General features: G+C 45.0%; 3 protein-coding genes across 5 annotated transcripts; 1 reads left to right on the forward strand and 2 right to left on the reverse strand.

Moving 5' to 3' along the window:
• Positions 1-491: 491 nt before the first annotated feature.
• LOC130378436 (transmembrane and death domain protein 1-like) lies at positions 492-3505 on the forward strand. Its single transcript, XM_056585935.1, has 4 exons — positions 492-558; positions 785-976; positions 1546-1665; positions 3240-3505. The coding sequence occupies exons 1-4, from the start codon at positions 492-494 to the stop codon at positions 3503-3505; spliced, it is 645 nt and encodes a 214-aa protein (XP_056441910.1).
• Positions 3506-13607: 10102 nt separating this feature from the next.
• On the reverse strand, positions 13608-21027 carry LOC130380626 (solute carrier family 26 member 9-like). 3 transcript variants are annotated; one of them, XM_056587892.1, is made up of 22 exons: positions 20857-21027; positions 20662-20698; positions 19951-20086; positions 19632-19771; positions 18780-18890; positions 18424-18599; positions 17963-18127; positions 17701-17853; positions 17499-17581; positions 17241-17388; positions 16913-17026; positions 16728-16805; positions 16526-16621; positions 16330-16436; positions 16173-16242; positions 15736-15828; positions 15460-15600; positions 14914-15147; positions 14668-14722; positions 14417-14559; positions 13802-13861; positions 13608-13684 (listed from the first exon to the last, which is right to left on the reverse strand). In XM_056587892.1, the coding sequence occupies exons 3-22, from the start codon at positions 20073-20075 to the stop codon at positions 13673-13675; spliced, it is 2304 nt and encodes a 767-aa protein (XP_056443867.1). In that variant the 5' UTR covers positions 20076-20086; positions 20662-20698; positions 20857-21027; the 3' UTR covers positions 13608-13672. The 3 variants fall into 3 exon arrangements, with proteins under 3 accessions (XP_056443867.1, XP_056443858.1, XP_056443876.1); XM_056587883.1 differs by having other exon boundaries at positions 20662-21027; XM_056587901.1 differs by lacking the exon at positions 20857-21027 and having other exon boundaries at positions 14914-15135; positions 20662-20785.
• A 110-nt stretch (positions 21028-21137) lies between these two features.
• On the reverse strand, positions 21138-23942 carry slc48a1a (solute carrier family 48 member 1a). Its single transcript, XM_056587912.1, has 3 exons — positions 23446-23942; positions 22887-23054; positions 21138-22661 (listed from the first exon to the last, which is right to left on the reverse strand). Exons 1-3 carry the CDS (start codon positions 23573-23575, stop codon positions 22525-22527), a joined length of 435 nt encoding a protein of 144 aa, XP_056443887.1. The 5' UTR covers positions 23576-23942; the 3' UTR covers positions 21138-22524.
• Positions 23943-26794: the final 2852 nt, after the last annotated feature.

Here is a 26794-nt window from a genome sequence, read left to right on the forward strand (position 1 = left end):
ACAACTTCCTCTTCCTGTTTTAGCTCAATCCAATCAAATCCCTGAAAAACCTTTTGAAATAAAAATAATGATGAGCAACAGATTTCTACCTGATGGCGGTGCTGGTGGCACCCGCCAAATAAACATGCATTTGCTCCTCACACACACAAACACACACACACACACATGCACACGCACACACACACACACACACACACACACACACACACACACACACACACACACACAAACACGCTTGTGAAGCAAGTAGGACAAATGCATGTGGTAGAACCAATTCAAATATTCATATACGAAGAACCAATTATTTTTGTTTCAAATAAAAAGTACATACTGATATAGATGGACGCTAAATGGATGGCATCATGGAGTTGCTATGGAGAATTTAGAATCATGGTAAATTAAAGTAAAAGGGTTCTATTGTTTACAGTCAAGATAACTCAAGCGTTTGAGGGTTTGAAGGTAAACGTTGAGTGAGCACTACTTCAGACAACATGAAAGATCAGAGGCTCTTGTTTTTCCTCTTTCTTCTCTTAATTCCATGCTACGGAGAAGAAACAGGTAAGAACCAATGCTGCAATAACACCATTAGCAATCAAAAGCAATGCTAGAATTGAAGGTCACTGAAAAATAATTTACCCTTGAAACAAAGAAATAAATAAAGGATATTCCTGGTTAGGTAGAGAAAGACATCCTGTTATTTAGTTAGTTCGTCGGGCGCTTTAAGCATCACCCAGGGGTCACGTTGTGGGGGCAGCCCAACTAAGCCTGTGTTGTGGGGCTTCAGTGGCCGAGGACGTGGGGGTCCATCAGATAGAGCGCCTGGTGGAGCTGCTGACGTCCACAGAGTGCAGGGACCTCCTCACAGCCCTGTCCAGCCCAGAGGAGAACATCTTCCAGCACCTGAAGCGCCTCCTTCCTGAGAACAACCGCCTGGACCCCAAACCGCGAGCCAGGAGGGACGCCTCCGATGCAGACGGTAATGAAACTCATGAACTTCACCAGACCAGCGACCATAGCCTGAGCAGGTACTTACTCCTGACTGGAAGAAAAAGTTCTGGAATATTCTGTACAAACAGTACAAATATCTTTCTATATTATTGAATGCTTTAGATAGAGCCTCTTCTATTTTATTTTTCTAAGTATTTTATACTCTTTTTGTGCTTCGGATATATGTAGCTTCTGATGTATACTCCATTCACAACCTTTCAACTCCATTTGTATAATTCTTCAAGCCAAACTGTTTCTATACAAGCGTTGTTTGCGTCGGTGTCGTTGATTTTGGAGTGTAGGCAGTTGGCGTTCCCGGGAAAAGAACTCGGGAAGGTCGAAATAATAAAATGATGAAAATGCCCTCCCCAAAGATACTTCCGGCACTTCTTGCACCTCCAAAATGTTGTCACTTGCACTTCTTTTGAGGTGTGCCGACTGCTCCAGTGAGAGTGCAGGAGGGGGAGAAGCCACCCGGCTCTTCTTCCTCATCACACTGAGTGTGAGCGGGGAGATAGTAGTCCGTCCTGACACCCATATGTTGTGTGTGTTTACCAGCCAGGGAGGCGGAGTGCAGGACAGCGCTGACACACTGGCTGCTGAGGAACGGGGAGCAGATGTACTACGACAGGCTGTCCCGCGGCCTGCAGCACATCGGCAGGTCAGACATCGCCGCGGGTAAGGAGCTAACGCAGTGCGGAGAGAGAGAGAGACAGAGAGACAGAGACAGAGACAGAGAGAGAGAGAGAGAGAGAGAGAGAGAGAGAGAGAGAGAGAGAGAGAGAGAGAGAGAGAGAAAGAGAGAGAGAGAGAAATAAGTAAGCACAAAGTTAATGTTAACTTAATGACTTTCAAACAAAGTAGTTAAGGTTTCTTCCCTCCACTGCCAACACTGTTGGTTTCACACCACACTAATAAACTTTCCATGTACAATTCTATGTTGCTGATTACAGCGAAATCTCCGGGGCCCACCACACAGCAATGCCATGGTCCCTCGATGACAAGCAAATTGGAACAAAGCACCCATGGGCTATACTGTTGTGCACAAGTGTGTGTGTTCGGTGTGTGTGTGTGTGTGTGTGTGTGTGTGTGTGTGTGTGTGTGTGTGTGTGTGTGTGTGTGTGTGTGTGTGTGTGTGTGTGTGTGTGTGTGTGTGTTCGGTGTGTGTGTGTGTGTGTGTGTGTGTGTGTGTGTGTGTGTGTGTGTGTGTGTGTGTGTGTGTGTGTGTGTGTGTGTGTGTGTGTGTGTGTGTGTTCAAACTGGGTTTACTCCAGTCAACAGGACCTATTCAACACTTTTTAACAACATCTTGTAATTGCTTCATTACTCGGAGATCCGTTTTAATTGGAACTTCAAATGTGGCGTATTCTGCACAATGCTGATTCCTGACATGTGGCGTGCGGCGTGGCGGCGGCAGCGGCGGCAGCGGTCCACTGTAGCGAGGAAAACTCTCGCACAGCCGAGTGGCGTTGGATAGCGGGGAGGTGTAAATGATCAGACAGAGGACTCGCTGAGGAGACGACACCAGCCAGAGTACAAACCATCTGCTGCTTTCATCAGCTGAGTCTGGGGGGAAGACGGCAGAGAGGGGCTGGGGAGGATTTAAAGGAGAAGGAGAAGCTGCGATGGGCCGACATGAATCATAAGATGGGAATTAGACGGCGTCAACAGCGGCACGGGAAAAAAAAAAACGCTGTCTCGGATCAAAAGGCTGCCTACTTTTTTTCCCCTCCGATTCAGCAATTAGCCACGTCTGGCTGTGAGGCGGTGTGCACGTGAACACCCTATTCCTCATTTCTGTTTGCAAACCGAACGGCTCTCCTGACGACACCGGCCGGTTGTGTTTTTTTTAGGATAGGAAGTAACATGCAGGGAGTTGGCCAAGCTTAAACGATAACGTTCACACCCACTCGATCTCAGTGGCCTTCGACAAATGGAAATGTTACGAAAACATTTGAATGCTAATAGTCAATGCTAGTATATTAAATGAAATACTGAATTGGAGAATCCCTTTAAAATGTAATACTGAGTTGGAAAACTATTAACTATTAACTACTATTAACTATGAATTTCTTTCAGGGGTATTTATTTGAGGTCTAATATGAGACTCAAATGACTTTCAGCTATCCGCTGTGTTTGTTGTCTATTCATTTCCATGCCAATATGGAGTTGATTTACTTTGATAAACTGCTTAATTGGTGCCAGACTAAATGATGGAGTCTAGCACTGAGGATTCTGTTTTTGGTTTCCAGAGGTGGGGAAGAACATCAACCAGGACAAATCCCTGAGTCTCAAACGCTACGTTGAGGGCTACCACAAACACGCCAGCCGGTTAAAGACGCTGCCCGCCCGCTCAGAGAGAAGCCCGCAGCCACGCCAAGACTCCAGAAAAACAGCCAGGAAGGGTAAGGTTCTCCATCTGATGACGCACTCTCACCACACTCGACGCAGCACGCTGTCACTTGTCGCTGACACCCTTCAGGGACCGGCTTCCCGGGAGGAAGTTGACATTTGTTAATGACACATCACCAACAGCGGTAGTATGAGAGGTGTACAGAGTACGTCACACAGCCCCGATTAAAGATTCCTCCCCTGCCTGTGAGCACTCAACACGCCGACGTCTACTCAATGCAACTGCTTCCGCTGGAAGCAGTTGCATTTAGAGAAGTGTATCCAGAAACATTTGCATTTGCAGAACTCCTCTAATGAACAGACTTGCTGCTCGTGGAACAACTAATGCGTCGCACAAATTGCCTCATGAGAATCCTCCGAGAGCCCCGGCACAGTTTGTCTTTTGAGTCGTGGTGGCGTGGAAAGTTTCCAGAATAGTGCGCTCCCACATACTCGAGTACTACAGTACAGACGGAGACTTCAGACTGTACTGAGCTGCTGTCCACCACCGCAGAACAAGCAGATAATCATAGAAGTTGGCAAGATTTCCTGACCAAGCAGAGAATCGTGAATCTTGGAAACAGGAAACATTTCACAAAAAAAAATTGCATGACGCACATTGTTCTGTTAGTAGAGTCAATGTGTCTGTTGGATTCCAAAGCATTATGTCGTATATAAGGCATTAAAAGCTCAGAGGACATATACTGGTGGTGGGGATGAACAAATCCTATTAAGGACTGCTTGGACTCTGTGTAGTTCTCTGTGTCAAACCAAAGTTGTACTTTCAAGAGAGTATGACGTGGAGAAGTCTCAACCAGAGCCTAAATATCTTGGATGTCTTTCTGGGCTGTCCCTCTTGAGACTGTGTTGATTCCAAAAGGCACGGATGGCTTATTTGATTGTTTCTGTCCCCACTGTAGTCCTACATCTACTCTGTGTTTAGATGAGACGCCAGAATAGATTGGTTGGCCGTGGGCATCTTTCCAACTCATTACTGCTAAACTTCAGCACCCTAACCATACAAGGCTATTTGTTCCCTGGACGCCTGCAAACTCAAAAATGTAATTATCACCTGTCATTCACACACAACACCCTCCTCCTGGGAACTTTAACCAAGTTACAACTTCAAGTTGAAAAGGAATGGCAAAGACAGGAGGCTCCTCTGATCATGGAGATGCCCTCCCACCCTGGCTTTATAGTCACTTTAGAGTAGTTATATGCAACTGCTTCTGTGTGTGTGTGTGTGTGTGTGTGTGTGTGTGTGTGTGTGTGTGTGTGTGTGTGTGTGTGTGTGTGTGTGTGTGTGTGTGTGTCTGTCTGTCTGTTTATGTCCGTCTGTTTCTGTGTGTGCGTGTGTGTGTCTGTTTATGTCCGTCTGTTTCTGTGTGTGTGTGTGTGTGTGTGTGTGTGTGTGTGTGTGTGTGTGTGTATGTGTGTGTGTGTGTGTGTGTGTGTGTGTGTGTTAGTCCGGGACCTAACATGGCGGGACCTGGACCTGGTTCTGGAGCGGGCCCCGGTCCTCCTGCGGGGGGGCCCGGGGGTCCTTGATGGGGCGTGGCCGCTGCTCTACGGCCTGCTGCTGGGCGTGGGCGGAGCCCTCCTCCTCCTCCACATGGCGGTCTGCATCTCTGCGAGGGGCCGCCGGAGCGGCCCCCCACGAGGGAGCAGGGAGCAGGGGGACGGCGCGCCCGGGGGGCCCATCGGGGCCCGGAGGATACATGTGACCCAACAGAGGCCTACCAGGGAGTGTTGAGGGCCCCACTTTAACGATTAAACCAAGTGATTCCTGAAACCGGCCCTGTCGCGTAAATCATGCTGCGTGTCAAGGCTCCCGGGCTGAATTCAAAAACATTCACGTTGTGTACACTGTGGGTCGAAAATACAAACCCATTGTCTCACCTCTTCAGTAAAACCATCCGGTCAGTTCCAGTTTTCAAAATGCGCCACCAATTCCAATTTCAAAAAGACGTCGGATAGGATTCACCAAGGTAATGATGCACCCGGCGCGTCGGCCAGGGGGCCAGTGGCGGGAGGACTGGAGGTAGGGGACAGATGCGCCGGTAAGCCAACCCTTCTCACACCAAAGGGCATTCCGGTGTTCCTGTGATACCGATGCCACTTTCCATTTCCCCCGCAAGTGACGAGTGTGTGCCCGTCTGGCGTGGAAGAACAACTAATTATCCAGGCTGGCACCCACTCCCCATCCACCCCCCCCCCCCCTACCCCCCAAACCAAAGCCTGCCGATCGCCCCACAGGCAATCCAAAAGACTAATAACAATAACAATGCAAGCAGACAATAGAGCACTCTTGGCTGTGATAGCAGACTTGGGCATCGGTGATCGAATCCAAATGGAAAAAAAGATGGAGGATTATTTTCGCAGGTATGAAGTAGCCAGGGTTTGCTGGCAAGCTGGGATGACTTTGTGTGTGAAAATACCTCATAGCAATACCGGGAATGACACAGAGGCTACATCCATTTTGAAATAGTAAAGCTATGTTAAGAACGCTGGGATTTAGGGAGCAAATGGCAGTGCTTCCTGGAACATTGTTATACACTTGCCTGCTTGGCCAACGTTATATAGCACAAAGCATCTTTATATTTAAAGGTTTCTGTCTGTCAAACCCTCTACTTATTAAGACTATCAATCAAATAATTCAACTATATAAATCTGGCTAATTATGTTTCAGCATGCATAGCGAATCACTAATTAGGAGGTAGTAAAACGGATATTAGACTGCTCTTATGTTATTTTTCAGAAATGGATTACAAGTCCGACCAGAAGTGGGGGAAGGCTCATCCCTCAAGGCTTGCTTACACAAAAAGAGCAAGAGGATATTCATTTGATTACCACTGAGATAAATATGATAAATATTTCAACACGAGGGGTCACTGTCGTGTCTAATTATGACCTTCGGGGACATTATTTACATTAGCATACCAAGAAGAGCCATGTCGTGCAAATATGTTGATGAAACGCTTGTTTTTCTCGTCACCACAACAGCCGTGGCCTGTCACACCATCTCTCTCCACGTGCAAACTTTCCTTCTTCACTACTTCCACGCCAGCTGTTGGCATCGTGCGTGTGCCTGCCGACGGTGACAGGTTCACCTGCTGCGGGCTCACCTGTACAACTGTACGCAGCGGAGAGGAAAGCGGAAGTATTGCATGGTTGAATGAATCACGGAGAGGAACAACACTCCGCATGGGGCTGGCGTCACCGTAAAAGGGACACGTTCAGGAAAACCACCCGAGCCTCGGGAGACCATCGGGATATTTACGTTTCTCTCTTTTGACGAATATCAGCAGATGATTCTGCAGAGAGGGACATAATGTCAACTCGCGAGATCGAGGAGGTCTCACGAGACTTAACACCCCATGAGACTATACAGTCTGGATGCTTTTCACTAGACACTTTTCCAACTTTTTTGACTATGAAGCCTAACGTGCCAACTTGAATTTCTTAACGATGCCAATGTCACGGAATAGGCAGGTCTATTTGGCAGTTAAAAAAATATGTCATTTGAATACAAATGACAAAATGAACAAAAACTTGACATGGAATTGGCATCGCATCCAAGGGATTGGAGCGGCATGAGGTGTCACTATTCAAGCACATCAGTTTTATATTTATTTGAAAGCTTATTTTTCTGCTTGTCATGCTCTTCTGTTGGCCGTGTAGCATGCAATAGTTTGGGGAGCGGATTCTCTGAGGAGGGTGCATCTGTCACTTGTGATTGGCTTGGCCCGGCATCAGGAGTCAAGTGCCTTGTCTGGATGAGAATGGAGATGGGGGGGAGGAAGCGATGCGTGCCGAGACGACGCATGGCGGCGGGATTGTGTCCTTGATGCGGCGGCGGCGGGGCGTTCTGCACCGCGGCCTCTGGGGTGTGCTCAGCGTCACTAAAGGCTTTGACTTCACCTCCCTCCCTCCTATTTGCATCTCCATTCATCCGTGGAGTTGCCGCAGTCCCCGCACACACAGCCATCACTCTCCCTTTTGCTCAATATATCCAGATCACACGAGCAAACAAGATCACACTGGCTATTTTAAAGTCACATTGGCGTACTACTTTTCTTCTTTTTTAAATCGCATTGGCTCAGCTCTTACAACTTCGTTTTCATGGTTACCTCAGCTGGACTGCAACACATCATCTCGCAAAGTTTTGTTTCTGATTAGAGGTTTCTGGGGGTGTTCTGGTGATGCCACAGTGCCACCCTGTGGTGGAAAAGGCAATCGCAGGAGCAAACGTACGAATATAAGATCTTACTATGGCAAGTTATTGGATAACAAAACGCTGGAAAAGGAAATGTGGCTATTGCTCAATTAGGAAATTTCAATATATTTCATTCTGCCAAATCGGAAAACAGATGTGGGCCATTGATTGCTTGGTAAAGCTTTACAGATAAACTAAAGTAATCTTCAAAGGAATACGAGGTATAAATGATGCCAACAAGCAGTCCAAGCAGCCAGACATCTGTGAGCAGATAGCAGTTCCGATCTGTCATCAGTCAGTGTAGCTGTCTCTGTAATTGGAATATGCTGTGTGTGAAACACACATTTGTAATGTTTCAAACCAGATGTGCAGTGTCTGAAGGAGCCTACCTTTCCAAAAAGGCTACACAATGTGAGACCTAGTGCAATTATATGGGTAGCCTAGCCGTTTTTAAACTGCTATGCTGTCACAATAGAGTTGATTATTATGGACTGTTGCGGAGGAGAAAATACATTTTGTCACTTTGTATGGATGAATCAATACAAGGTTTGGACACATTCAAGAGAAATAATCATGTACAAAAATAATTGCAACATGGATTTTCTTTACCTGAAGTGCCTTAAAATCACACTGTAATTATTCTGAAGAAAACGACACAACTATACTTTCCTCTTTCACAGCTGTTTCAACATTGTTTATATATATTAGTAAGTGGCAATATATATAAGTGTATCATAACAATAAATAACTTTGAAAAATGTAACAGCATTGAATTCTGCCAACTAAAGGTCAGAAGGAGGAGATGCGTGTAGAAAGAAAATACATCACAATTGATATGCTTACTTATGCTTGCTTACATTATATTTATATAAGTTGTTAACTCCGAGATCTCACATTGGCTCGCAGTATTTTATACATGCTAACTCATTGGATGTCAGTATTTTATACATGCTAACTCATTGGATGTCAGTATTCTATATACGTTAACTCATTGGATGTCAGTATTCTATATACGTTAACTCATTGGATGTCAGTATTCTATATACGTTAACTCATTGGATGTCAGTATTTTGTACGCTAAATTGCAAACTCAGCAAGCTGTAGAAGAGTCTTGGTTGCCTTTGGGAGACCAACCAACTACAAACTGATTACGCCCCTTCTGCTTGTGGTTCTTACCCCGATTCAGCCAAACACGGGACGTTGAATGGAGACTATGCATCAAAAATAAGTTTTCATCCACCAGATTCAATTCGTTTTCAGAAATGCCATATGCCAGTGGTTTTCAAACTGGGGGGCGCCAGAGTTCTTCAGGGGGGGCGCGACGTGAGAAAAAAATAAACCCGAAGAAAACCCTGAAAGACGATGATTCAAATCATCAGTCGTATTTCAACTGTAGAAGTAACATAACTAAATCAATTTTCAACCGTTTATCTTCGTGCAAACCATTTAACAAATCTACACACTTGTATCTTCAATAATATCGAAACAGAATTTCGATATCATTTAAAATGTCTTCAGAATCACAGTTTAGTTTCATACTGCTTCGTTTTCAGCTGTTTTCATTGAAGACGTCAGCCCATTCTGATGCACCTACTTCTAGACATCGTAACTCATTCCTTTTTCAACCGTTTACCATCGTTCAAACCATTAAACAAATCTACACACTTGTATCTTCAATACTTTTTTTGAATTTTGATAGCATTTCTACTTTTTTCAGAATCACAGTTTTAGTTTCAAACCGGCGTCGTTTTCAGTTGGTTATAATAATTGGGGTCACCATAGCAACGCCGGTAAACAAACCCCGCCGAATAGTCGAATCTCTGGACTGAAAAGGCAGATCTGATTCGACTCAGAAAATTCAGAGTCGGGGACCCTGAATGAATCTGTAAACTGGCAGTTTACACAGATTAAGATGTTCAAATGTATTTAAAAAAGGTTAAGCTAAAACATGCTTAGATAAAAAATTGGGGGGGGGGGGGCTCAGCTGAATTTTTTTCTCTGAGGGGGGGCTCACTCTCTCACACTTTGAAAACCCCTGCCATATGCCATTAGTACCTTTTAAAAGCGTAGAGTAGAGTAATGTAGTTGGGCAAACAAATATACCACGATACTCAAATCTTTAAAGCCATATTCAAGTAAGTGTTTCACTAAAGTATATAATGCATTGAATCTGAATTCCCCCAAAAGTGATTATAGACTGCACAGACGGATACTTGCTGTTGTGTTTCATGTGTCCTAGTGATTTTCACGTTTATTACATCCACCTTATGGAAAGGTCATCCATGTTGTCCAAACCATAGACGGGGCAGCCTCAGTGGGCACCCACACACATACACACCTTTAGTGGTTACTACTGCACTCACAGAATACATTGCATTATGCATGCAGTAGCCATTTAACATTTGGCTACCGAAGCATCACACAGGAGTTATAACACTGATGAAGCAATCATGCAAAAGTTATTGAATTAGGGCCCTGTGATAACATAACAAGCAGCTGTGTTGGCATGTTGGTGCAAGGCATTACAGGATCCTCTCCCATGATGCCCCAGTGTTCTAATGAGTGCCTTTAGCTTCTCACCGCACACCGTGTTGTCTACTCTCATTTGTTTGTGTGGCCTGGTGACGAGGCTGGCTATTACGTGTATCAACAGACCGGTTGGTTTATCTGATGACCTGCTTCTCTGTGGATTGAGTAGGATGATGTGATGTCTTATCAGTCATTAAGTCCATTCCCCTTTTGTATTATAGAAAGGCACATGGTTGGATGATCCTGTAGTGGTATTATTGCTAAATTATTAGCTAGTAGTATCAAGCAATGACTACCATACAATTTATTGTTAGCGAGCTCAAAGTTGCACACAAGGAATCAAATAGTTATTTCAATGGAAAAATATACTTATTCCTGCTAGAACTCAAAATAAATAGGACTTAATAAACTAAATGGTAAAGTAGCAGTCTATTTATTTCCAGACATGCGATCGCAGTTTAATTGTTTGGGTGAATAATTAGCCAAGTGTCTGCGTGAAGCAGGCTCAATAATTGTAATTAATCACTAGAGATTGCTGCATTCTCGTGATTCTCTTGCCATCGGTGTACGGGAAGTGAAACAATAGGCAACATTAATTCCCGTCAGCTATCAGCGGTCAGATGCCCTGAACTGCTCCGTAAATAGGCTAAATCCTATCCAGAGGCGCCACGTTTTGCTGAAAAGGCACAATCAAGATTTATGATGCCAACTGGTCTGTTAATGAAGCAGAATACATCCCCCAACACGGGCTTATGAATCACTTGTGTGTAGAGTCACAATTTGCTGCTTCATCAATGTCAAACAGCTGTTTACTACATTTACAGAAGTGGTGGTGGTGGTGGTGGTGGTGTGGGAATGGGATGCTCCGTCATCTTTGGTGCGGAAGATTAATTTCTTACAACAAGCCACGCACCGCCGTTTTGGCAGCCGCCGTGTAATTGGAAATAGTTATTCAAGTTGTTCAAATTTGAATGTTTTGAAAGGGTCATGGCTGAGTGTTTCTTGGGGAGGTGCTCTCCCTGTAATAGGCCGCCGCTACCCTCGGCCCGTACAGGTCCCCTGATGACACAACGCAAGTTATCCTCCTCAGACACAACGCAATTAGTCTCAATAGCGGAGGAGCTACTGGGCGTGTGAACAAACTTAATGCATTAATCTCTCAGTCGCTCCTTTCCAACGGGGACCTTGTTAATCAAACCATTATGGTCAATGAACGTGCAATGAGTGCAAAATTAATTTCTCGCAGAACTTCATATTGCAGGGATTGAAAACTTCAACAGTTCATTACAGGCAACGCGGTCTAATTTGAAAAGGGATTTGGCAAGAATTATGTCCTTGTTCAATGGGATTGGAGTTTAACTTTTAAAAAGGAAAGGTTGCTGCATATATATATATATATATATATATATATACGCATCCAAAAACGTCCCCTCATTTTGAAGTCCATGCGTGTTTATGGTCTTTGTTTTTCTTCGGCTGGCATCCCAATTAAGGGATGATTGCTCCAACAACTGGAAGGCTAAATGATTGAAGTCTAAAGAGCTTCCACGGCCATCTGAAGCTCACAAGAGCGACCGGCACCAAAATCAACAAACCGCCGGTTTGGAAGTCAAAACAAGTGAAAACAGATTAGAGTGGCACTGCCTAGACTCCGCGGCAGGATCTTCATTTAATTTCTCACGAGAGCACCCACCCCGAACCCTGATTGCACAAGGACAACCCAAGCCCATGTCAAGTGACACGGCGCAGACAGCTCCCCTCATGGCAGGCCCCAGGTGGCGGGCGAGTGAGGGAGAAACAAGAGGGAGAGGGAGGGGGGGAGGGAGAGGGAGGGGGAGGGAGATGTAGATCACAGAGAGGCAAGGCCTTCCAAATGAAAGCTGATTGCTGTCTAAGCCTTGTAATCACTTGTGGTGCCAATTTCCTTCGGGGAAGGAAGAGAAAAAAAGTGGTGGAGAGCAGTGAACCAGCTGCAGGCCAGAATATCTTTGGAAGAAGTTGTTAATGGCTTCATAAATGCATTCATGCGTCCTCCGCGGCATACCAATGATATCACCTGCCAGCTACTGAGGCTTGACACCTGTTTCATTCTAACCCAGACCTGCTCCATCTAACCCAGACCTGCCCCATCTAACCCAGACCTGCTCCATTTTACCCAGACCTGCCCAATCTAACCCAGACCTGCCCAATCTAACCCAGACCTGCTCCATCTTACCCAGACCTGCCCAATCTAACCCAGACCTGCCCAATCTAACCCAGACCTGCTCCATCCAATCTATACCTGCCCAATCTAACCCAGACCTGCACAATCTAACCCAGACCTGCTCCATCCAACCTAGACCTGCCCAATCTAACCTAGAACTGCTTCATCAAACCCAGACCTGCTCAATCCAACCCAAAAAAGAGGTGGAGAGCTGTGAACCAGGTGCAGGCCAGAATATCTTTGGAAGAAGTTGTTAATGGCTACATAAATGCATTCATGTGTCCTCCGCGGCATACCAATGATATCACCTGCCAGCTACTGAGGCTTGACACCTGTTTCATTCTAACCCAGACCTCCTCAATATAACTCAGACCGGCCCCATCTAACCCAGACCTGCTCCATCTAACCAATACCTGCTCATTCTAACCTATACCTGCTCATTCTAACCTATACCTGCTCATTCTAACCTTTAAGCTCCATTATCATCCCTTTTCTATCTTTTATAATATATATATATATATATATATATATATATATATATATACAAACACAATATATCATAAAGTGGGATCTGTGGTAATTGATGATCATCAGATTCTTTGTGTGGCTTTATTCTTTATGAAGTTTGAGGTGGAAAGCAAAAGCAACGGTCTCCAAGCTCTTCATGAGGATATATATTTGTGCTGTAAAAACTGAGGGGCTGCAGCAGAGCAGAGCAACTGTATGTAAAGTTGCTGATGCCACGCTCTTTATGCCTTCCTCCCTTCCCCGAGACATTGTCTCCTCACCAGGGAACGGCCAACAGACTGGTAGTCTAGCATCATCCCACAGCTGTGGCCCAGTGCACTTCTCAGTTAATTACAGGAGCGCTCTCTCTCTCTCTCTCTCTCTCTCTCTCTCTCTCTCTCTCTCTCTCTCTCTCTCTCTCTCTCTCTCTCTCTCTCTCTCTCTCTCTCTCTCTCTCTCTCTCTCTCTCTCTCTCTCTCTCTCTCTCTCTCTCTCTCTCTCTCTCTCTCTCCATGTGCATGTGTGCATGTGTTAATGTGTGTGTGTTTATCCGCTCGGTCAGCAAGTTCACTGAGTAGTTAATATAAGCGGTGGGTCATATTTGCCTTATTGCTCCAGGCACCGGATTATGAGTCAATATACTGTTGTTTGGGATTTGGATTTTCTCTATTGCTCCATCAGGGGAAGGAAGTACTGCTTACAACCACAAAATATACAACTGTGTATGACCTGCTGCAAATTGTTGTGGAGTAAGAACACACAAGTTTAGAACTACAGCATATGTAAGACATTTTATTACAATTACAAGACAACGGAAGATTCCTTCATGCGGCACATGCTCAAAACATTTCCTGTGGAGAAACAAATTCGTTTTTTAGATATAGCGTACTGCATCTGTTGTGTCAGTATGCCTCAGCAGGAACCCCACATCAGCGTTTGATATCAGATCACAGAGAATGACAACGTACCTGTTCCAGGTCCTTCTGATCGTCCGTATTGAAGGCCAGTTCTCGCCTCTCCCTCTCTTCCTGCACCCGGGGAACAACATGTTGAAATGCATACAGTCTGACATGCATTCCAGTACTCCAGCAACAGATCGGTGGTAAGAAGGCCATGTTTCAGACATTGGCTGTGTTCGAATTGGTCCACTTTTGCCTTGATAGTCCACTATTTAGATTGTCACCATTTTGTAGTGTGAGAGTATAAATCTGGTTCCTCATATAGGGCTTATATAGTACTCAATTAAATAGGTGCGCCTTAAATAGGTGTACAACTGACGCACTTATTTCCTCAACATATCCCATGAAGCACAGCTGATTGCTTTGTCATCCATTGGAGATTGTCCAGCACATATTTGTTCTTTATGCAAATAAGCTGTCAGTGGGTTGCAAAAACATGTCTGCTGATTTTTATGAGACAATACGTGTCTCGCTGATGGATTTAACGATATAGCGCACTATTCTTAATAGTGTACTATACAGCGTTCACTATGCAAGGAATAATGACCGTAACAGTGTGCCAGATCGAATGCAGCCCATGTCTTTGAAAGGCCGGTCGTAACATGAGTAGCAAACGGAGCCTGCCTTGGATAGTCCTGCGGTGTTTCCGGCGGATGTGTGCTGAGCGTGGAGCACGGCGTCGTGGACCGAGAGGAAGAGGTGAGTCCGAGGTATCCCCCCCTGGCCGTCAAACACCCCGCCCACCTTCAGCTCCTCGTACACCTGGGCTGCAAACCCGCGGCACACCGACGTCACGCATGGCTGTCCTTACCTCGGCTGTTGGCCATGTTACTTGATAGTCATTTAACCACAAATAATAGATCTGATTGTTTTACCTTGAACGTTGGCCAGGAGCAGTTTAATCCCCAGCATCTCATAGCAGGAGTTCATCTGGTTGGAGGTGAAGAAAATCAAAAACAAAATGGCGATTTTTGGGTGGGGAGTAGGATTGGATTGGTCAAAACATTACCCAACAAAACTCCGCCAATTCAATAACCACCCCACCACAGGCTGAACCACATACATGTCATACCCATAGTTCCCGTCTGGGATCTTATGCTGATCACACACACGGAGCTAACCTTGGTGAGCACTTTCACCCCGTTGAGGTCCACAAAGCAGACGCCGGCCAGGTCCAGGACCAGGGTGTGGAAGGGCATGGGCTGGGAGTCCAGGGCCGAGGGGCTGTCGGGGGGCCCGCCGCCGGGCATCTGGTCCTCCAACCCACCGTCACTGAAGTGGAAGTTGACATAGCTGGTGGTGGGGGAATCACTTTTGGGGTCGAAGTCGTTCTGCAGCTCAAGCTGTGAGATTGTCTTGGGGAGGAGCGGCAGGAATAGATGAAAAGAGACGGGCGCTCATCAATAAGGGATGTATGCAATACCCTCGGATTCACCGCTCAGGGTGTCAAATGATTTCAGGGAATATAAACAATATAAATATTGCACATGAAATGGAAAGTGATGGCAGGTTAGAGACTATGCACACAACACTTTCAGATTCAATTATTTTTCAGAAATGCACGGCACAAAGTTTCAATGGCTGGAGGCTCCCGTGCCTCACTATACCGTAGAGTAGGTCGGTATTATATCACTTCCAGGTCCCCTTCAACGCCGAGCGAGCCCCACCTGTGTCTTCATGGTGACCAGACTACTGGGCTTCCTGCGTCGCGACTCCTTGTCCTTCTTATCCTCCTTCTCCTTCTCCTTCTGCTGTTTCTTCACAAACTTCCTCCTGGCCAGGATAACCTTGCCAGGGTCCAGATTGGTCTACAAGCAAACACTTGTAGGTAAACACAAGCACCCATGCACCCACACACGCACACACACACACAGCGACAATGCAGGCACGCAAACAGGGTTGACCGTGATTGGCGGTGAAACAAGGCCATTCATTCACAGTACCTTTTTGATGACCTTCTGTCGAAAGATTTCCGCATTTGCAAAGTAAAGTGGAGAGCAGTAGTTTACTATTTTCACACCCTTCACAGAAGCCACCTGTCCAGGAATGAACCATATTTTAGGAGAACATACAGTAACTTGCACGTTATGTTGCAAAAATAATGTGTACATGCTTGTGCAAGTATGTGGGCTGCATGTGTATGTGTGTGTGTGTCGGGGGTGCTTGTGTGTGTTTGTTTGTATGTGATTATGTATGTGATTATGTGTGTGTGTGTGTGTGTGTGTGTGTGTGTGTGTGTGTGTGTGTGTGTGTGTGTGTGTGTGTGTGTGTGTGTGTGTGTGTGTGTGTGTGTGTGTGTGTGTGTGTGTGTGTGTGTGTGTGTGGCTGTGTGTGTGCTTGTGGGTGCATGCTTGTGTGAATGCTAGGGAATTTTCAGTACCTTACTGTACACTTTAGGATTTTTGTAGATATCCGTATCCTTAATTTGGTCGATTGCTGAACCATTTCGACTATGAGAGGAAAAGTTTGCGTTAAAATAGAAATTACATGCAATTAGAAACGAGTGCTAATGATAAAGCCCCATGCCTCCCACTTACAACTGTGTTTTGAATATAACCACCAGTATGGAGAAGCCCACTCCGATGGCGACCCCATACGGCAGGCTGAGGAAGAACGTAGCCAGGAACGACACGACCCACACACACTGGATACAAGAAAAAAAAGCACCGGGAAAAACAATGGAACGACTTTGCATGACAGCGTGCGGCATTGTGATGCATGGCCAAGGCTTACGCAATCCAATCTGCTCTTCTGCCACAGGTAATAGGGGTCAGAGAGCTGCAGCAGGGTATTCTTCAAGTTGACCGCAATCAGCGCTCCGAGCACCGACTGCAAAAAACGGAGAGCGACGCAGTACCACATATTACACAGCTGTAATGTCTGTGGTGGCCGCTTAATTTAATGTTTCCCATAATGCAGCTCTGCGCCCACATACTTTAGGCAGGGGTTTCAGGTACACGCCCAGGGCTAGCATGGTGATCATCACCACCAGCATCACACACAGGCTGGCAAACTATGGGATGGAAGAGGCAGAGGGGTATGTGGCAGGTATTAGTGGGACCTAGATTGCTTTTGCAGGTTGTATGTGTTTAGTGGGGCAGCTCAGGGCCCCCTCCCCACCTGCGAGGTCCCCCCGGCGTTGTCCACGGCGAGGGTCACCGAGAGGGCACAGCAGATGACGTGGATCTTGAAGAACGACCCGAAGAAATTACTGCATCCTAGAGCCAACATTTCCTGTGGGGTAACACGCATAACGATAGCGTGATGAAGTGACAACATGATGAACTGATATTAGCAATCTATAGCAGGATACACTTATCATGTCATGTCATCTTGAATGAACATTAAAACAGCTTGTGAACTGATATAGTACTCAATATTTGATAAAAGGGTCAAATTATAAATTGAAGACATGGTAGAGGCCAAGCAGTTGTGGTTGATTCTGCACCTGATTGGGGTCCACGTCGTAGCCGTGCTTGGCGGCCAGGGTCCTGCCCATGGCCAGGTTGATAACATATCCAACTATAGCCAGGGAGAAGGCAGTGCTCAACATGTCCTCCCATTCACACACTGCCGGCAGGATGGGTGCAGGAAAGCTAGGAGACACATGCCAGGAGTGGTTACGGTTTGCGGTAGTGATACAGACATGATAACATCACTGAATCAGGCCTGCATACGGCATGAGGCTGAAGAGGCCATTTGTTACCCCAGAGGAATCTCCCCCACTATGTCCATGTGATATTTCTCTGGCAGGTCCAAAGGCCCGGATAAGGCCGTGGCCACCACCACCTATGTAAGCAGTAATGCGCAAAGACCCATCGTTAAAGAAGGATCCAAAAACAATGCAAAGTGTAGATGCAAAAGTGCAATTCATAGGAAAAACAAGCATAGTGTGGGCTGCTTCTTACTATGAGGATCTCCATGGGGATGGGGAACGGCAGCTTGTGGCGGTAGCGTGCCCCCAGCTCCTTGGACACGATGAGGACCACACTGCTGATCAGGGCGAAGAGCAGCGAGGCGACGTTGGTGTGGGGAAGGCCGCGCAAGATGTCTATCAGAGTCTAGTGGAGCGCAGTGAGGAACAGGGTAGGTTCATTACAAAACATAAAGACTATACCGTGGTCTTTAGCTGAAGACAGCTCAGGTCACTAACCTCCAGACATCACTTACATACACTACAGCCAGGGGTCCGCTGTAGGGCGGCACCTTTATCCCAAAGATGTACTTGAGAACTGAGATGAGGATCTGTAGTCCTGCAGCCGTCATGAAGCCTCTGATGAAGGACTCCGAGAGGTAGATGGCCACGAAGCCAAACTGCATGAGGCCTAGGCCCATCTACACACGACACAGGGGCGACAACACAATAAACAGCAACGCTACAACAGTTTATCGGCAATGAGCTGAAATGACATCTTTCAGTCAGTGCGATCTCGATGTGATGCCAATGTGACGGCGAAGGCGTGAAGTGAACGCGACGCCAACGTGACGTCAGCGCGACGACAATGTGACGTTAAGGTGACGACAACGTGATGAATTACTGAACTGCTTTTTCTATAGATCTATAGATCTATATACATAATAGAGGCCGATTGAGGTCTTTCAGGCGGCAAAAGCAGAACTGATTGCATTACCTGTATGATAGCTGTGAGGCAGGCGAGTGTTCCAGATATTCCCAGCCGGACGTCGTTCATCCTGGCCGTGTCCACGACGCTGGCGTTGAGTGTGGCGTTGAAATGACTGAAGTCTGACTCCGGGGCCAGCCGCAGACACACCATTCCCACCATGATGCTGAGCACAGCGAAGGTACCTGGACACATGGCCCTGATGATGATCTGTTTTTACCGTCGCCTTGAAGCAGCCCATTGGGAAGACTAAGGGCAGAGTGTGGGCTCGTTGAAGCAGGGCAGCCCAGGGGCCCCGGGGCCCCGGGAAACTAATCACTGGTCCTAAAAATCAAGAGGAGTGCACATAAATCCCCCAGATTTACCTGGGACCATCTGGTGGACCGTGCCCATGAAGAAATACGGGATGAGGGGGAAGAAGGAGGAGTAGAGGCCATTTACCGGAGGAAGGCTAGCCAGGAGAGCAAATGCCATGCCTGAGGAAAGGAGACAATATGATAGTTCATCTGTCAAATACAATACGTAAAAACATTTAGATTCATCTGTCCGTTTGCAGCCACGTTCATCTGTCCGTTTGCAGCCACGTTATTGGGAAATATTGTTTTTGGCTATAGAAGCTCCCAGAAACCACGCGAGAGAAGGCTAGTGTTAATGTTATCACTTTATTTGAAGATAGAGATAGCACAGGACAAGAGTCTAGAATCGTAAAACCAGACTAGAAAGACTACGTGCTAGAACATTTTTGTACTGATCACATTCACCTAATAGTGGTTTTCTAGAGAGGGACACAGACAGAGTGACAGAGACAGACAGAAAGAGTGACAGAGATAGAGAGTGACAGACAGAGAGAGAGACAGGGACAGTCAGAGAGAGAGACAGAGACAGACAGAGATAGAGAGTGACCGACAGAGAGACAGTCAGAGACAGAGAGAGAGAGTGACAGAGACAGAGACACAGAGATAGAGAATGACAGACAGAGAGATAGTCAGAGACAGACTGAGAGAGACAGAGACAGGCAGAGAGAGAGACAGGGACAGTCAAAGAGAGGGGCAGAGACAGACAGAGAAAGAGTGACAGACAGAGACGGTCAAAGAGAGAGACAGAGAGAGACAGAGGCAGGCTGAGCGAGTGACAGAGACAGACAGAGAGAGTGACAGAGAGAGAGACAGAGACAGACAGAGAGAGTGACAGAGACAGAGACAGAGACAGAGACAGACCTTGGGGCACTTGTATAGTACCAGCGCTGACCCCACTGACGACGTCCACGAGCAGGTTCTCCTTGACCTTGTAGCGGGGCAGCCAGCTCAGCACGGGCAGGTGTCTGTACAGCAGGGCCTTCAGCCGGGCCCCAGAGCACCTGACACAGAGGAACACTCTGCTCAAAACCCCATTCAGGGGACAATCTTTTAACTTGATCTACGTTACTCTTTCCTTCCACCAATGACATTCTGTCACAGTGCAGGTTTAATTTTTCTTAATGCAAGTCACATATTATCCAGGTAATTTTTGTATGCATCCATGCAAAGGATCTTATACCTGAAGAGTTTCTTCACTTTCTCTCCCACTGGGAACTGCCGATCCTTTTTGTCAAAATCTCTATCGAAATCGGCAATGTTATAGGTGGGCCGATCCACCACATAACGGGACCCTTCCTGCTCCATGGCTGTGGCACCTAGGAGGAACATATGTTGGTATGTACGGATTGCTAAAACATTTGACCCTAATTGTTACATGTGACCTTCAACTAGGCTCCATGAGTGCATTGCTTTTAGTGGACACCTTATCTAACCCTGAGCTAACCTTGGGCCAGCAGGTCAGTGGAGGGCTCTGTATTTTATCTGGTTGATCTAGCACAACTACGCCACCAAGCCTTCTATCGCATCTATGACCAGCCATGTTTAGCTCAAACAATAGACTTTAGGAGAAAGCATTACTGTTAAGGGAAAATGTTAACAATCTAGATGCAAATGCCATGTCATTTAACAAAGTTGAAATAAATGAATTACATATATTTGGATGAATTAAAGAGTTAAGTGGTAAAAAAAAAAACACAAAGGGATCTAGGAAATCTTAAGGGCAAGTTGCATACAAGCAGTAATTACAGCTATTGACGTGCAATTATTTGTCATTAATATGTCTTGTTATGAAGATATGAAAAGCTGACCACCCGAGTATTATCACAGCAGATTATGTTGTGAATAGACCCGATGAGTTAAACTGCATTAGTATTGAAAAGCGATGCTGTACCTTATCACGGGAGGAGTTCCAGTAGCATGAGGCAGACCTAAGATATTCAGAAAGCAATGCTGTACCTTATCACGGGAGGAGTTCCAGTAGCATGAGGCAGACCTAAGATATTCAGAAAGCAATGCTGTACCTTATCACGGGAGGAGTTCCAGTAGCATGAGGCAGACCTAAGATATTCAGAAGGCAATGCTGTACCTTATCACGGGAGGAGTTCCAGTAGCATGAGGCAGACCTAAGATGTTCAGAAGGCGGCGCCGGCGTTGATTAAACATCTCGAAATCCATGACCTTCAAAACCTTCTTGGTGGAGCTTACTATGAAGTTACACCAATTGCTGTCAAATAAGCCATGCTGTCTAAGCGTCTTAGAGTACCATATTAAGCGCTATATACATTTAATTTATTATTATTATTATTAAATATATATATACTCCTGTTGCAATAGTAATTTTCCCACTAGGGCAAATTACTAAAAACACAATCACAATATGTTTATGTTTAAGGGATTCTTAATCTCATACCAACTTCCTTAAATTCTTTAAAAATAACAGTAATGGGCTTATATGCTTAGGACAAAACATAATAAAAGTCTTGGGTTATAAACAATAACTTACAAATACATGTTCAATTTGACAAACACAAACATAATAAATCCAAACAATTAAATGCCAATATTGTATTGAGCTAGAGGCAAGCAATACATGATGAGAGTGTGTAGTGGTAATGACACATTTGGGTCTGTAGACGAATGCCAAAGTAGACAAGCAGAAATATCATTCAAAATCTAAAGTGCAATTATTTGTCTAATAAATTTCATGTTTTCTCCGAAGGGGAATGTTAAAGTCGTCAAATTAACTCAGCAAGCAAAGAGAAGTCTCCACCTAGTGGCATAAAACTGAAATGATCTGTAAAACGACCCAGGCCCTGTTCTTTGAAAATTGGCATTCTATGCAGCCGCTTTAAAAAAAAAAGGTAGCTTTTAACACATGACTATGTCAAGTGTTACTTATATTGATAGGATCTGCTTCATGAGGCCAAGAATGTAATGCCTCAGACCGCACTACAACCAAAAGATAAATAACAAACTTTGTTTTCCAACAATGACTCCTCATCTTAAATGACTACCCCAGTATAATAACATTTCTGTCTTTGTTCGGCTCAAAATCTTTATGGCTATAGACAGACAGGCTTACATACTACATAGATGTTCACTGTCATCAGAAAAGCTATTTAAAAAAGGTGAGTATAACGGTAGACTTCACCAGGAAATATCTTTTTTTATCCAAAGTGACCTTGGTTAAGAAGAAAAACAGGAATATTTGCGGCGAGGGGAGAAATATTGTTACTTCCAGACGTTACGCTGGGGACGTCGACAAAGCAATGGGGGCAGCATTAACGTATAAAGTGTCTGATAAAATGAAGCTTGAGTAGTTTCCGTTCTAGCACTCGGTGTTGTGGTACAACAAAATACATTATACACAATTGGTAGTTGCAGTTAAAATTACTCTTCCGATAGGTATGTAGTCCTTTAAAAGAATGAGCCTGGCATTCAAAAAAAGAAATACACAGCCACACACACACACACACACACACACACACACACACACACACACACACACACACACACACACACACACACACACACACACACACACACGCGTCAAGTGGGAGAACAGGTTGTAAAACCACTGTTTGTGTGTATGAAGCACGTAGGACAAATGCATGTGGAAGAGAGTCTCATGACTTCTTTTTAAATCCAGCACTACACGCATTTCCTCCCCTTGAAACAGAAGCTCATTCAACAGCTCATGCTGTTCAAATCTCCATCAGAAGCATTCTCCAGTGAGTCTGACGAGGTTGGTGGACTAGAAGTCGCTGAGGATGCTGATGTCTGCAAACTCCTGCCGGTATCGGTGTGAGTACATGGCCAACAGGAAGGCCCATTTGAGGGTCATGAAGCTCCAGACGCAGGACAGGTACAGGCTTTGTGGGTCAGTTGGAGCTGTAGGACAGAGTGACTCTTTCCATTATTTCCCTTGTAGCGCATGTCAACATGATGGACAGCTTGGTCCAAACCGTATCAGTTATGGTCGGTGTCCAACTTATTAGTAGTAATGTTTTCCAAATTGATCTTGATACATTGTGATAAATAACATTGTTATGCATGTAAAAGCTAATACCCCTTGATGTACTTATATTGCTATAAAAAGTATGCATTATAAATTACTTTGCTTCTGCGTGATGGCGACGGTCAGGAAAGTGATGAATGCCACGATGGCCAACAGGCAGAAGACAACACCGACGAAGATGAAGAACTTGAGCCCCTTGAGCCAGGTGCGCCAGTAGTCTTGGAGATACATGATGTGTGTCACAAGAGACCACAGGGCCAGGACTCCTGGTGACAGAAATAAACATGACCGCTAGTGTTACGCGTTTGGTGTGGCCGTACTATCCTATACGTGGGTTGTTGCGACAGGGATTCAAGGAGGAGCGTCTGCATCGTATTTAGTGTTGAGGATCATAATCAATGATACATAATAACATGTAGATGTAATATACATAATCATACATACTACATACGTATATTTATTGTTATGTATATTAGTTAATATCTTGTTAAATTATGATGCTTACTTACTGAGATCTAGGTCTAATGCTTAATGATGAAGATAATGCAGATGACTATCAAATACATATTTACCGCAAGGTGGGGTTTAGACCAAAAGGTATGAGGAACATCAAAAGGGAAGATGTGTTAGACATGAGACGTAAGTGAGTGACCATACCTGACAAGCCTCCCATCGCCGCCGTCCATGGTTGTTTATACGCGATGTTCCAGACGAAAAAGGCCGAAATTCCCACCAGCGTACCAAACGTAGCATACCCTATGCTGAGGTACGTCCTGCTCGTCCCCATTATAGCACAATGTGTGAACGGGTCCTGACTAATACACGTAAGCGTGGAATGTTTTAGGATGTTTAAGTTTAGTTCTGGCTGGTAAACACTAATCTCTTAACCTATGATGTAATGTCCTGGACGATCCTCAGCACCGCAGAGACGGCGAAGTGACAGAATAATAGAGTTGTGTTTGAAAACAACTTCTTTGTTTTTCGTAAAATTACATTTAAAAGCTACATGGTCTAATAAAGAATCGACTAGTGAATGTTCGGTAATAGGTTGAAGAAAAAAAACATCACAGCAGCAGCCAAAACAAAATACCTTGTTCTTCTAATGCCATCTGTAATGTCACACAGTGCTCTATAGCGCCACCCTCTGGTACGGAGTATAATGTGGATTTGTTTAAACTAATAAACCAATCACACAATTACTAATATAGTATTCTAATACACACCCCGCTGGTGAGTATAACAATTACTCACACGCCGGGTTTAAATGGACAGAAGTGCAAGAACAGCTCAATCGGAATAAAAAATAATCTTACACCTCAATCGGAATACAATTCTATGGTCGGATCAGAATCTATGTCGGATTAGAAGAGGTGGTGTAGTCCGCTTTAATCGACATGTATACATTTATTCAGATTGGTTTGGGGTGGGTGCGACGACTTTGTTACTTAGAGAGATGGCATCAGCAGCTGCAGTAGTTCGCAATTGGTCAGCCAGTACTTTTATGCACCCCGAACTGAATGGCGATTATCCATTCAGCACTGCTGCCCAACTTGTATAGCACCATGGGAACTGATCACACCAGCACGGCTTGCAGTTCCAGGTAGATCTCTTTCTTTCTCTTTAAAGGCCCACTATGCAACTTTTTTAGCCAAAATTACATTAAGTATGCAGGTTGAGAGTTATGCTGATGGTTCTGCATCCATTTCTGGGTCGATTGGTGGGTGTGTCATTTACCCATGTCGCCTCTCCAGTGAAAAAGCGCATATGCAACTTGCTCTGCTCGGACCGGGACATTCCGGATGTGACGCAGCGGAAGTATCCTCGAAAATGTAGTCAGATTGTAGTTTCGAAAATGCTTTACGGCACAGACACACACCCAAACATTAAACCGGCTAGATATAAACAGCCAGTTGCGAGGCAATTGTTGCATTCATCATGGATCAATCGACTGATAAGGGACCCAAGAGGCGACCGTCGGTGGAACAAAAGAAGAATGGACCAGAAAAGAGATCAGACACGAGTGAACGGGGACTTTTTTGCCTTGATTTACCTTAATATAACAGGCTAAGAGTCATTGCGATGGTTCTATTATACATTTTTGTTCGATTGTTCGTTGTTTCGACTCACCCTTGCGCATCTTGGCGGAGAAAAGGAATATATTTCTGCCGGCGACCCGCCGCCCACTCTCGCGGGAGTCTCGGGTCTCGCGATGTAGCGAATTGCTTTACGGCACAAACCCCCATACACGGAACCGGCTCGATGTAAACACAGGTCACTAAGGGATTGTTATATTCATCATAGATCAGCCGACTAAAAAGAGACAGAGAAACCCAATGTCGGAGGAACAGAAGTAGAGAAAAGGGAGACTGACCGGCAGAGAGGCCAGACACGAGTAAACGTTGTTTACAAATCAGACGCCGACTCGGTCGTGTTGCTTTTGAAATTTGAAGTAGGCCTACCCTTGGTTGGCCTTTGTCTTCGTGGCATTCTTGATGTTGATAGTCTCTGTACAAATGTGTTTGCTCAACCATTTTGTTGCGAGCCCTGTAAAAATTGTTTTCTCGACCGTTTTGTTGTGAGCCCTGTATGTTTCTAGCTTGCTTGGTTGCAAACCATATAAACACCTTTGTTCCCATTGGTTTTTTGCTGTTCGTCTGTCTCGTCCCCCAGATACAGACTGAATCCCCGAATCCAGGTTCTTGTTTATTTAGATTATTATGTTGGCCAAACCTCTTACACTGATTGTTCTGTTCAACCTAATATAAAACAATTATAATCTAGGATATAAATTCTCCCCGTCAGCTATAAAAAAGGATGGATTTATGTTTATTGCAATACAAATACACCCTTTTAAAAATGTATAACCTTGCCTACACTTTATGAACATCTACTTCGGACATGGCTCCACGCATTCGCCGGCTTCTTTGAAAACAAATGCACATGGCTCGCGTAGAAGTGCATGGGGAAGGGTCGTCGACGAGTTGTTACGACAGTGTTGTGAAATATCTACTACGAAGCTGTAGGGGGCGCTGTGTAGAGAAATGTGCGTGCCAAAACCAAGAAAACAGCGAAGAAATGCCCGAAGTTGCATAGTGGGCCTTTAACACAAGTTGGCACCACACTGGACGTGTCACACTGTAACATTTGCCTTCAAAATATATTCTTCTGTTGGTATGTTTGTATTAACTATCATTGTTTCATTTACTGGTCGCAATGCTGATGCTTGAATAACAAAGGTAGGTTTTGCAGGTAATATAGCCGTCTTTGTAGTTGGTGGACGTGCCATCCTCACTCACGTAGGCCTAGTGGTAATGTAGATTTGATCAAACACGTCCACATGCAAAGAGAGGTAGGGGGTATCTTCGAACAAGTAACGCACAACTTTCCAGATCGAGACTGCAGTTTAATTCCGTTGTGTCTTTGAAAGAAGTTCCTTTTAGTCGATCAAATACAGACAAATTGTCATTAAAACAATCAGGACCTTTCAAGACCAAATGAAATAATTAAGCAGGTTTCTACAAAAATGTCATGCATTCGAGGATTTTCAATAAATTGGTACAGGAGAAAAAGCTTTCTAGAAGGCTGTGAAGAAGGTAATGCAGTATTCTGCTATTCTCTTCCACCCTGACGGCGGCTTGGCAGACAGCCCTGCTGCGGGCATCAACTGGTGTGTGACAGATTGAGATGAGATTATCGGCTATTGTTGGGAGGGTGAACATTGCCACTCAACTCCAACAGCTCCAAGATAATTTGACTGCACTATCATTGAAAGGTTGTGAAAGCTCTTGATCCTACAATCTGAACAATCCTACAATCTGAAGAAAGATTCTGTATTTTCAGCTGATTTGTGTATGAAAATAAATTGTTTGTGCTATGTTGAGGAAAGTATTTCTATGTACAACTGTGATAACTTAATTAGCTTTTGTGAGCAAGTTCCTTCAAGGTCAGTATACACTTTACTTAATAGGCTGCCCCTGTCTTTGTTTTTACCAGACATATCTTGTGT

Source organism: Gadus chalcogrammus, chromosome 1 (genome assembly GCF_026213295.1).
Source record: "Gadus chalcogrammus isolate NIFS_2021 chromosome 1, NIFS_Gcha_1.0, whole genome shotgun sequence".
Taxonomy (NCBI): domain Eukaryota; kingdom Metazoa; phylum Chordata; class Actinopteri; order Gadiformes; family Gadidae; genus Gadus; species Gadus chalcogrammus.